The following is a 12,203-nucleotide window of genomic DNA, read 5'->3' as shown; positions in this document are numbered from 1 at the left end:
AGACAAGATTATTTTCACAATATCCAGTGGGCTCCTAAGCAACTGGGATTTTTCTTTGTTTCATTTTGTTACCGTTATGAGCTCATGGGTTTACACATATTTTAAGTATTTCAGTACATTGAAGTCGTTTTTCTGTTTGATGTCTAAGTGGTTCTGTGTTTGACCAGAGGAATCCCTTCAGATGGGTTTCTGAGTCCTTTTGCAACATCCTCTATGTATTTGATAACATTCATTTTTATTCAACATTTTATGTTGAAAAAACTTCAAACTTTCACAACAGTCGCAAGGATCTTAGAGAACTCCCATGTTCCCTTTGCCCAGATACTCCAGTTTTTTTACCTCTCCCCACATTTGCTTTATTAGCTGTGTGTGTGTTTGTGTGTGTGTGTGTATATATATATATATATTCTTATCTGAATCATTTGACAGCAGATGTCATCTGTCAAGTCCCTCTTCAGATTATACCTACTAAAATCAAGAATATTGATTGATGGGTGAATTCCAGACGTGGTATATTTTTATAACATTGTCATGTAGCCAGTCTGGCTTGCTTTTGAGACGTGTTGTGTGTGATTTCACCCTTCAGTTTTAGCCTATTTCCATCCTTTTTTTTTTTTTTTAATTTATTTATTTATGATAGAGAGATCTTGAGAGAGGCAGAGACACAGGCAGATGGAGAAGCTGGCTCCATGCAGGGAGCCCGACGTGGGACTCGATCCCAGGACTCCAGAATCGTGCCCTCGGCCAAAGGCAAGCGCCAAACCACTGGGCCACCCAGGGATCTCCCCTATTTCCATCTTTATATTTGAAGTGCAGTTAGTTGGATTTTGGTGTTTAAATCCAGTCTAACAGTTTCTGCTTATTAATTGGGTTGCTTAAACCACCTTATATGTAATCTGATTATTGATATAACCAGTTAGGTTGTAGTCTGGTTTTGTTTTCTCTTTGTATTTTTGGCTTTGTTTCTTTTTGCTTTTGTGAACTTCTTTCCTTCGAATGGATTGTGTATTTTTTTTTATTCCATTTTACATCTTTTGCGGGATCATTAGCTCTAACACTGTTATGTTTTTATAGCTTTGGGGATTGCAGCTTTAATATTTTACGTTTTATCTTCAGGTAATGTACTGTTTCACTTCAACTATAGGGAGCTTGTTGTTATTTCCATTTTTCCCCTCTTGGTCCTTATGTTCTTGTTGATATTACTTTTACAGGTAGAATGAATCCCCGAAGATATTGTGAGTTTTAGGTAAAGAGTTATATTTGTAAAGAATAAGAAAATAACATAGTTACCATTTCTGGTACTCTTGGTTTCTTTATGTTTTATGTCTATCCAGGTTTAGATCTCCTGTGATTTTCCTTCTGCCTGATGGACTTTCTTGAACACTCGGGGTTTTTTGTTTTTGTTTTTTTCCTAATTTTTATTTAAATTTTAGTTAGGGAAAATGCAGTGCAGTATTGGTTTCAGGAGAATTCAGTGATTAACCACATATATGAGACACGTTGTGCTCATCACACGTGCCCTCCTTCATACTCATTCCCCCTTCTAGCCCCTCCCCCACCCACATCCCTCCATCAACCCTCAGTGTGTTCTCAGTCCTTAAGAATCTTATGGTTGGGTAGCCTCGATGGTTCAGGGATTTAGAGCGGCCTTCAGCTCAGGGCCTGATCCTGGAGGCCCTGGATCAAGTCCCGCGTCGGGCTCCCTGCATGAAGCTTGCTTCTGTCTCTGCCTCTCTCTCTCTGTCTCTCTCTCTCTGTCTGCGTCTCTCCTGAATAAATAAATAAAATCTTTTAGAATAAAAAAAGAATCTTATGGTTTGTGTCCCTCTTTTTTCCCCCTTCCCATATATTCATCTGCTTTCTTAAATTCCAATATGAATGAGATCATACGGTATTTGTTTTTCTCTGACTTACTTTACTTAGGATAGTATACTGTACTTCCATCCATGTCATTGCAAATGGCAAGAGTCCATTCATTTTGATGCCTAAGTAGTTCATTGTGTATATACACCATTTCTTCTTTTTTTTTAAATTTATTTTTTATTGGTGTTCAATTTACTAACATACAGAATAACCCCCAGTGCCCGTCACCCATTCACTCCCACCCCCCACCCTTCTCCCCTTCTACCACCCCTAGTTCGTTTCCCAGAGTTAGCAGTCTTTACGTTCTGTCTCCCTTTCTGATATTTCCCACACATTTCTTCTCCCTTCCCTTATATTCCCTTTCACTATTATTTATATTCCCCAAATGAATGAGAACATATAATGTTTGTCCTTCTCCGACTGACTTACTTCACTCAGCATAATACCCTCCAGTTCCATCCACGTTGAAGCAAATGGTGCGTATTTGTCATTTCTAATAGCTGAGTAATATTCCATTGTATACATAAACTACATCTTCTTTATCCATTCATCTTTCGTTGGACACCGAGGCTCCTTCCACAGTTTGGCTATTGTGGCCATTGCTGCTATAAACATCGGGGTGCAGGTGTCCCGGCGTTTCATTGCATTTGTATCTTTGGGGTAAATCCCCAACAGTGCAATTGCTGGGTCGTAGGGCAGGTCTATTTTTAACTGTTTGAGGAACCTCCACACAGTTTTCCAGAGTGGCTGCACCAGTTCACATTGCCACCAACAGTGTAAGAGGGTTCCCTTTTCTCCACATCCTCTCCAACATTTGTTGTTTCCTGCCTTGTTAATTTGCCCCATTCTCGCTGGTGTGAGGTGGTATCTCATTGTGGTTTTGATTTGTATTTCCCTGATGGCAAGTGATGCAGAGCATTTTCTCATGTGCATGTTGGCCATGTCTATGTCTTCCTCTGTGAGATTTCTGTTCATGTCTTTTGCCCATTTCATGATTGGATTGTTTGTTTCTTTGGTGTTGAGTTTAATAAGTTCTTTATAGATCTTGGAAACTAGCCCTTTATCTGATATGTCATTTGCAAATATCTTCTCCCATTCTGTAGGTTGTCTTTTAGTTTTGTTGACTGTATCCTTTGCTGTGCAAAAGCTTCTTATCTTGATGAAGTCCCAATAGTTCATTTTTGCTTTTGTTTCTTTTGCCTTCGTGGATGTATCTTGCAAGAAGTTACTATGGCCGAGTTCAAAAAGGGTGTTGCCTGTGTTCTTCTCTAGGATTTTGATGGAATCTTGTCTCACATTTAGATCTTTCATCCATTTGAGTTTATCTTTGTGTATGGTGCAAGAGAGTGGTCTAGTTTCATTCTTCTGCATGTGGATGTCCAATTTTCCCAGCACCATTTATTGAAGAGACTGTCTTTCTTCCAATGGATAGTCTTTCCTCCTTTATCGAATATTCAGAAAAGACCCCGAATAGCCAGGGGAATTTTAAAAAAGAAAACCATATCTGGGGGCATCACAATGCCAGATTTCAGGTTGTACTACAAAGCTGTGGTCATCAAGACAGTGTGGTACTGGCACAAAAACAGACACATAGATCATTGGAACAGAATAGAGAATCCAGAAGTGGACCCTGAACTTTATGGTCAACCATTTCTTCTTTATCCATTCACTACTCAATGGACATTTGGACTCTCTTCATAATCGCTTCTCGGCCTTTTGGCTAAGATCAAGTGTGGACTCTCTTCATAGTTTGGCTGGTGTTGATAATGCGGATATAAACATCAGAATGTTTGAATCTGTATTTTTATATCCTTTGGGTAAATACTTAGCCAATAGTGCAATTGGTGGATCCCAGGGTAGCTCTATTTTTAACTTTTTGAGGAACCTCCATACTGTTTTCCAGAATGGCTGTACCAGTTTGCATTCCCACCAACAGTAGAAGAGGGATGTTGTTTTTTGAATTTTTATTTGGCCTTTCTGATAGGTGTGAGGTGATATCTCATCATGGTTTTGATTTATATTTCTCTGGTGATAAGTGATGTTGAGCATCTTTTCATGTGTCTGTCTTCTTTGGATATCTTCTTTGAAAGAATGCCGGATGTCTTTGGAAAAAATGTCTCTTCACGTCTCTGCCCATTTCTTAACTGGACTATTTGTTTTTTGCGTGTTAAGTTTGATAAGTTCTTTATAGATTTTAGAACACTTTTTTTTTTTAAGCATTATTTATTTATTTGGGAGGAAGAGAGAGCAAGAGTGGAGGGGAGGGGCAGAGGGAGAGAGAAGTCCCAAGCGGACTCAGCTCTGAGTACAGAGCTGGACTTGGGGCTTGATCCCAGGCCTCTGAGATCATGACCTGAGCTGAAATCAACAAATGAGCCACCCAGGGGCCCTGGAACATTTCTTGTAGTTGCTAATGAATTCTTTCAGCTCTCATATCAGAAAATGCTTTTTTTTTTTGCCTTGGTTTTGTTTCAAGGGAGGTTTGCTGGTTTTTCTCATATTCTTCAGACATGTTCCTCTACTGTGTTCTCACATCATTTCTAAGAGAAATGTGACATCATTCTCTCACCTTCTTTCCTCTCTATGTGGTTTTTGTCTTTGTTTTTCCTCTAGCTGCTTTTAAATGTTTCTCTTTATTCCTGGTTTTGAGCAATGTGATTGTGTTATCTCTTGATATTGTTTTCTTTATGTCTGTGTTTGGGGATCATTGAACTTCTTGGATCCGTGTGTTTATGATTTTCATCAACTTTGGGAAATTTTTTACCACATTTCTTCAAATATTCCCCCCGCCTCTATCTGTCCTTCAGTGATTCCTCTTACTTGTTTGTTTCACTGGTCGAAGTTGTCCCACAACCCACTGACACTCTTCATTCTCTTTAAATTCCTTTTTCTGTATGTGTTTCATTTTACATAAGCTTTTGTTGCTATGCTTGTTGTCCACTGATGTTTTTTTCCGTGTTGTGCTAATCTAGTGCAGTGTAATTTTCATTTCAGACACTGTAGTCTTTATGTGTAGAAGTTTGATTTGAGTCTTTTTTTTTTTATGTCTTCCCTCTTCCTATTCAAATGTTTTGAACATGAGGAATACAGTTGTAAACTATTTTAAAGTTCTCTACCACTTGTAACATCCACATCTGTTCTAGGCCCATTTCAGTAGATGAATGATTTTCTGTATGGCTGGTTATTTCCTGTGTGTTTACCCTGTTTGTCAATCCTTCCTTCCTCTGTCATAGTTCTCCCTCCCTGCTCCAGGGCTGGAAGTCCTCTTAGCAATAACAACAGGCCTCCTCTTGTTTATCTCCCATCTCTGATTCCTGTCCTTCGTTGCTTCAAGATCCATGTCTTAAAAACCAGTGTTTCGTATATTTTGTTTTTCAGTGTGCTTTCAGGAGGCAGGGTAAATCTGCTCCTTGTTCATCTTGGTTGGAAGCAGTCCTGACTCCTATATTTTTAGTCATAGTTAGAAACCTTTTCCCACATCTGGGTTATAGGGAAATTTCACCTATTTTTTTTTTCTGTGTGGTTTAATATTTTATATTTAGATTAGTGATTCACTTGGACTTTTTTCTTACATAGTATAAGGCATGGATTAGTTTGGTCCACGCCCAAATGACTATAGTTGCTCTAACAGTGTTTATTAAAAATCAGTTCTGTGGATTGTTATATTGTATTATGATATCACGCATTCTCATGATATGTCATGTAATAACACAAGTCTATTTCTAGATTTTGTGCTCTATTCCATTGATCCATCTCCATCCATATGCCAATACCAAATGCTTTTAATCATGAAGGTTGTGTTTTTTAAGTCTGGTAGGGGTTAGGCCTCCTAAACAGCTTCTTTTTTTTTTTGGCGATTTTCCTAGTTCTTGATCTCCCTCCCCCCCCCCCCCCCATATGAACTTTAGTGCTAGCTCACCTAGTTCCAGGAAAAAAGCTTTTTGGTATTTTTGTTGGTATCACATATCTATAAAATAATTGAGAGTAGGGTGATTTACCTATTTGTATTATTGAGTTGACCTGTCCAGGAACAAGGAGCATCTTTTATTTGTTCTTTGAGGTTTTGTTTTGTTTTGTTTTGTTTTGTTTTTCATTTTATTTGTTTCAGTGTGCTTCTGTGTCTTTCAGGAGTGTTTTTAAAATGTTCCTAGGATAGATTTGGTACATTTCTTTTTTTTTTTTTTTTAAGATTTTATTTATTCATGAGACAGAGAGAGAGAGAGATGCAGAGACACAGGCAGAGGGAGAAGCAGGCTCCATGCAGCCTGTCATGGGACTCGATCCCAGGTCTCCAGGATCACGCCCCGGGCTGAAGGCAGGTGCCAAACCGCTGAGCCATCCAGGGATCCCCTGGTACATTTCTTACTAACAGTTTTATCTTTTCTGTTACTCCATAAACTGTGTGCATGTTTGAATTCTGTCTTAGTCTAATAATGTAACAAAGGCTGTTGGGTTTTGTGTGTGTGTGTGTTTTTTTTAATGATTTTCTTTTTCTTCCTTGTGTTTAAGTTAAGTGATCTCTACATCCAACATGAGGCGAAAACTTACGACCCCAAGATCAAGAGTCTTATGCTCTTCCAGCTGAGCCAGCCAGGCTGTTGCTTTATATGTGTTGATTTTTGTATTCTCTTACCTAATAATATTCTTTTATTGAGTTGGTTTTGTTGTTGATTCTCTGAGTTTTCTGGATATAGTATATCACCTGCAAATAGAAATGGTTTTATTCTTTCTCTATTGATTAGTATGCCTCTAATTGTTTTTTCCAGCTGGAGATGGTGAGCATTTTGTCCTGTTCCAGGTCTTGCTGGGAATGCTTCTAGTGTTTGTCCATTAAGTAAAACTCTGACTTTAGAACTGAGAGGACTGCATAAATATACCTGAGCATATAACCTAACACATAAATGTGCTTGCATGTGATTGAGATGTCTATGTGTATCACTCATACTATGCGTATTAGGTAGGATATAAGAGTGTGTGTATATACGTATATTTGTGCTAGTGAAGTATCCATTCCTGTTTTCTTGAAGGTTTTTTTAAATCACGTATGTATTTTGAATATTGTTAAAGGTTTTTTCAGCATCTTTGTGGAGGAAAAAGTATTTTCTTAACCATATTAGAATGGCATATATCTTGAACACTTTGAGAGAAGTGTTTCCTTTGATAATAAATTGCCTTGCTTTCCTGAAAGTGTCTAATGTTCATGGGCTGAAATGATAGCTTGGGTTGCTGTGCAATTCTGGGTCAAAATCTTTTTTCTTTCACAAGTCATAGGCAGTTGTCCAAGGGTTTTTTTTCAGGTGAGAAGTAGAATGGGTTACCAGGGTTGTTTTTTTAACTACCAAGGCAGTTAGAGGGGTGATTTTTTCCCCACCTGTAACTTTTAGAAGTTTTTCCTTTATTTTTTGGTTTTGGGCATTTTATGAGGAAATTTCTAGATCTGTATTTCCCCCCCAATATTCTTGTTTGCAAATTGGATGGCCCCTTGTGAAGTGAAGGCTTATGCTATCCTTCAGCTCAGGTATCATTTACCATTCTGTCTTTGATTCTTTGTGTCCATCCTTCTTGTTTTCTCTTTCTGAAAACTTGAACCTATCACATATGGCGTTTGTATCTCAAGCTCTTTTTCCATCATTTCAATTTCTTGTTATCTGAGAGATTTCCTAAATTGCATATTCTGTGTCTCGTTTGTTATTTAAGCCTCTTGGGAGTTTTAAAAAATTCAATAATTTAATTTAAATTATTTAATCTTTAATTTCTAAGTAATCTTTGCTGACTGCTTTTGGGAGAATGTTCTCCTTTTATGGAAGAAGTATCCTTCTTAATTTATTGAAAAATGTAAATCGTTAGAAAAAATGTAAGTTGTTTTCTTTATGAAATTGATTCTATCATTGTTGAGCTGCTCATCTTGGTGCTTATCTTTTATTTACACTGTTTTCCTCAATTAGCTGATGATTCTTGATTTTTTCAGTTTTTGAGAGAAAAATTACTACTAGCTAACATGAATATACTCAAATAATGACCCCTTTTCGCTCTTTTCTTTATGGAGGGGATGACTGCAGAGCTCTGGAAGTTAATGGATTAGGGAAATATATTTAGATAGACATCACTTCAGCTTTTTTCTTCCGTTTTTTTTTTTTTTTTTTTTTAATTTTTATTTATTTATGATAGTCACAGAGAGAGAGAGAGAGAGAGAGAGAGAGGCAGAGACATAGGCAGAGGGAGAAGCAGGCTCCATGCACTGGGAGCCCGACGTGGGATTCGATCCCAGGTCTCCAGGATCGTGCCCTAGGCCAAAGGCAGGCGCCAAACCGCTGTGCCACCCAGGGATCCCTCTTCCGTTTTTTTTTTATTGTAAATTACACATTATGTAAAGTTTACTATTTTAACTATTTTACAACATACAGTTCATGGCATTAAGTACATTCACATTGTTGTGCAACCATCACCACCATCAATATGGAAAACGTTCTCATCTTGCAAAACTGGAACTCTGTCTCCATTAAATAATTAACTTCCCACCCTGCCTCGCCTCGCCCCTGGCAACCATTGTACATTATGTAGCTATGATTATGACTGCTCTAAGTACCTCACCTAAATGGAATCATGTAGTATTTGTCTTTTTGTAACTGGTTTATTTCACTGAGGATTATGTAGCCGGTGCTAGAATCTTCTTCCTTTTTAAGGCTGGATTTTACTCCATTGTACATAAAGACCACGTGTTACTTGTCTCTTGATATGTTGATGGACACTTGGATTACTTTTGCATTTTGGCTGTTGTGAATAATGCTGCAACAAGCATGGGTGTATAAATACGTTTGAGACCCTGCTTTCAGTTCTTTTAAGTATATACCCAAAAGTGGAATTGCTGGATCATATGGTAATTTTATCTTTAATTTTTGAGGAGCTCTCATGCCTACAGTGGCTGCATCAGTTTGCATTCCACCAACAGTGTACGAGGGTTCTAATTTCTCCAACATGTGTTATTTCCTGGCTTTCTGGTATTAGACATCTTAAGAGATGGCAGGTGGTAACTCATTGTGGCTTTGATTTGCATTTCCCTCATGACTAGTGATGTGGAGGATTTTCCCACGTGCTTATTGGACACCTATGTGTTGTCTTTGAGAAATGTCTGTTCAGGTCTTATGCCCATTTTGAATCATGTAGGTATCTGTTGTTGGGCTTTAGGAGTTCTCTCTATATTGTGGTATGAATCCCTTACCAAATACATAGTTGGCAGATATTTTTCCCATTTTCTAGGTTATCTTTTTCTTCTGTGGATTGTGTCTCCTTAGGCACAGAATCTGTAGGCACCACCCCTGTTTTGAACCGGTCAAAAGTTGGGAGACACGGTTAAGTCGGTTGAGTCGCTTTCCTCTGAGTGTAGTTCTCTGAGAGCTGCCTTCAGGAAGATCACCCATTCAACACAGATGGAGTTAATGTGTGTGTCCTGGTTTGCCCAAGACACTCTTGGATTGCACCCATATTCCTTCCGGTTTAACATTTATCACAGACTGAAGTCTATTTGGCCAGTGAATGTGTGACCACCACCTCCATGTGGAGGCCTGAAGTATGTTGCACTCTTCCATGTGTATGGCCGCGGTGTCCACGGCCAAGAGGTTTTCACAGCCAACTGTCATCTGGCTGCTCTGGGTACCAAAAATGGAGCTGCTCTGGCTCCTCAGGTGCTCCTGTGGTTACTTGCTCTTCACCTCGGCTGCCAGCAGGGACTCTGGGCCCTCTTGATGGGCCTGGGATTCTCAAGGGCAGCCCGCAGTCCACTCTTGCTGGCGCCCAGTGTGTGCTGAGTGTAAAGCCCTGCCTTCAGCAGCTCCGGGTTTTCGTCTTCTCCTCAACTCCTTGTGTCAGGAGTCTCCTCAGAGAAATTCCTGCCCAGGGAACAGCCTTCGTGTTCCAAGATTCTGTTTTTGTATTTCTTCAAATTGGACTTTTAGGGGGTTTGGTTTTGTTTTGGGAGCAGGGAGGTAACTGTGCAGTTTATTCTCCTGAATGAGAATCATCTTGTACTGTAGAGAGCTGCCCCTAAGAAAGGGTCCCGCCGCCCTCTTCCTCCTACCAGCCCCTTCAGTGTCGCTGCTGCCACTGTTCCTGCCATTGGTATGTTCACACCTCTGCATCTTCTTTCCCCCTCAGTCCTACAGCAGACCCCCATCAAAGGTGGCTGAAGGGAAGGTCCAGGGATCAAATGCCTGTTTATCCATGTTGTGTTTCCTTGCCAGACCAGAAGCTTACTGAGGGCAGGAATGCTATTTTATTCATCTTAATGTCCCCCAGAACTCAGTTCAGTTGCAAAACTCTGGAACTGAACCAACAAGAACTCTGGTTTTCTGGTTTGGGGGTTTGGTTTCTTACGGGTCATGTGAAAACCAAGAGGCAGTGTGTTTCCACTGTGGTTTGTTTTCATTCCAGGGTCTAACATACAGTCAGGTTTTCAATGTTTACAGGTGGCTTTATCAGTGAACTTGGTAAGCTCCTATGCACGCACACCTCTTCCATGTTACTATTTCCAACGCAATGCCATTACAGGGGCCAGTGTCGTTCAGGGACGTGGCTGTGGACTTCACCCAGGAGGAGTGGCAGCAGCTGGAGCCCAATGAGAAGACCATCTACAGGGATGTGATGCTGGAGAACTACAGCCATCTCGTCTCCGTGGGTGAGAAGAGCTTGCTGTCTGGGTTGCTGCCCCGGGGGTGGGGTATGAGGGGCAACTGCCTATTTAATTTTTCCCTCAGGTTTGAAGAAATAAGTGATAGGACCTTTTCACTCCTTTTGGGCACCAGATAGGGTATTTGTATGTTTGCCTCCATTGAAGCATTCTGACTTTGCAAAGGTGCGAAACCGGCCCATTTTATCCTGTAGCCTCTAGGCCTCTGGGACAGGATCTCAGACTCAGAGTTCAGAGAGCCCAGCAGCCCATCTGAGTCTGCCTCTGTTTCTCACAGGGTATGACAGCACCAAACCGAAAGTGATCCTCAAATTGGAACAGGGAGAGGAGCCATGGGTAGCTGAAGGTGAACTGCCATGTCAGAGTCATCTGGGTAAGTTAGCATGGTATTGTTGTGAACATGGTCACCCCGAGCCTCTGCCTCTCGTGCTTCAGCGACACATCCCAGGGCACAGGCAGCACGTTGCTCCCTCCAGTGCAGCAGGCAGGCTGTTCTCCTGATTTTACATTTGATGTACACCTGAAGGCATTTTCCGTGCCAGCTAATGCCAAGGATCCAGTCACTTCCTCCTGCGTTCTTAGTAACTCACCTACTCGTGAGAGTACAGAATTCCGTTGTTTGCAGGCATTCAGAAGTCTAAGAGAAAAATGAACTTGAGGCTTTCTCATTCATTCTTTTTGTCTTCCATTTTCATTCTTCTTTGCTGTGAAGTGCCTCAGGCTGGTTTTCTGCCTGTTTTCACTCCCTTCTCTGTGCCAAGTACCACTCAGATACCAAAACCTGTCCCCGCCCTGAGCTGGTTGAGGGCGGAGGGCGGCCACTGCCGTGCCATGGGTGCATCTGTGTGCTGTTGGGCAGTGATGAGTACAGGCCTCTAAGCCAGTCCTCCCGTGGTGATGATGTTGAAAACTGGCCCCCCGTGCTTCGGAGCCCAAATATAACTTGAAGACAGTTGGGGATAAAGAGGAATAAGAGCTTTGTTGCTGGGACAGCTGGGTGGCTCAGCGGTTGAGCGTCTGCCTTTGGCTTAGGGTGTAATCCCGGTTTCTGGATCAAGTCCCACATCGGGCTCCCTGTGAGGAGACTGCTTCTCCCTCTGCCTATGTCTCCGCTTCTCTCTCTCTCTGTCTCTCATGAAAAAATAAATAAAATCTTTTAAAAAATAATAATAAAGAGCTTGTTGCTTTGTCAGGCAGAGGAGGCTGCAGTGGGATGTGGCCTTCACAAACTGCGAGGAAGGGGTTTGAGGTGGGGGGTTATAGGGAAATAGAGGATCTAGCCGGTTTCACAGGAATTGTCTATATGCTGCCAGCCTTAGCAGTTGTTTTCAGGGTGGAGCCAGGTCCTGAGACCACAAGCTAAGAAGGATGGTGAGGAAGGTTTGCAGGAGTGAGAGAAAAGCGTACTTTAAAATCCAGCTTTGGGATGCCTGGGTGGCTCAGCAGTTGAGCCCCTTCCTTTTGGCCCAGGGCATGATCCTGGAGTCTGGGATCAAGTTCCACATCAGGCTCCCTGAATGGACTCTGCTTCTCCCTCTGCCTGTGTCTCTGCCTCTCTCTCTCTGTGTCGCTCATGAATAAATAAATAAAATCTTTTACAAAATTAAAAAAAAAAAAAAATTAAAACATAAAATCCAGCTTTGCTGCAGCATCGGTG

At 41.0% G+C, this 12,203-nt stretch overlaps 1 protein-coding gene across 3 annotated transcripts in view; it reads left to right on the top strand.

Annotated features, from left to right (window-relative positions):
• Positions 1-12,203, top strand: part of LOC144319508 (RB-associated KRAB zinc finger protein-like) — a 28,422-nt gene that overhangs the window by 3,236 nt on the left and 12,983 nt on the right. For 2 of the 3 annotated variants that reach the window (XM_077907708.1, XM_077907709.1), the window contains exons 3-4: positions 10,408-10,534; positions 10,824-10,919. In XM_077907708.1, the coding sequence (XP_077763834.1) occupies positions 10,408-10,534; positions 10,824-10,919 (223 nt within the window). Of the gene's footprint in view, positions 1-648; positions 751-10,407; positions 10,535-10,823; positions 10,920-12,203 lie in introns of those variants that run through there. The other variant, XM_077907707.1, reaches the window with a different exon arrangement.

The sequence above is a fragment of the Canis aureus genome, chromosome 8 (genome assembly GCF_053574225.1).
Source record: "Canis aureus isolate CA01 chromosome 8, VMU_Caureus_v.1.0, whole genome shotgun sequence".
NCBI lineage: Eukaryota > Metazoa > Chordata > Mammalia > Carnivora > Canidae > Canis > Canis aureus.
Note: the sequence above shows the minus strand (reverse complement) of the source record. Positions and strands in the feature narration are given on the sequence as shown.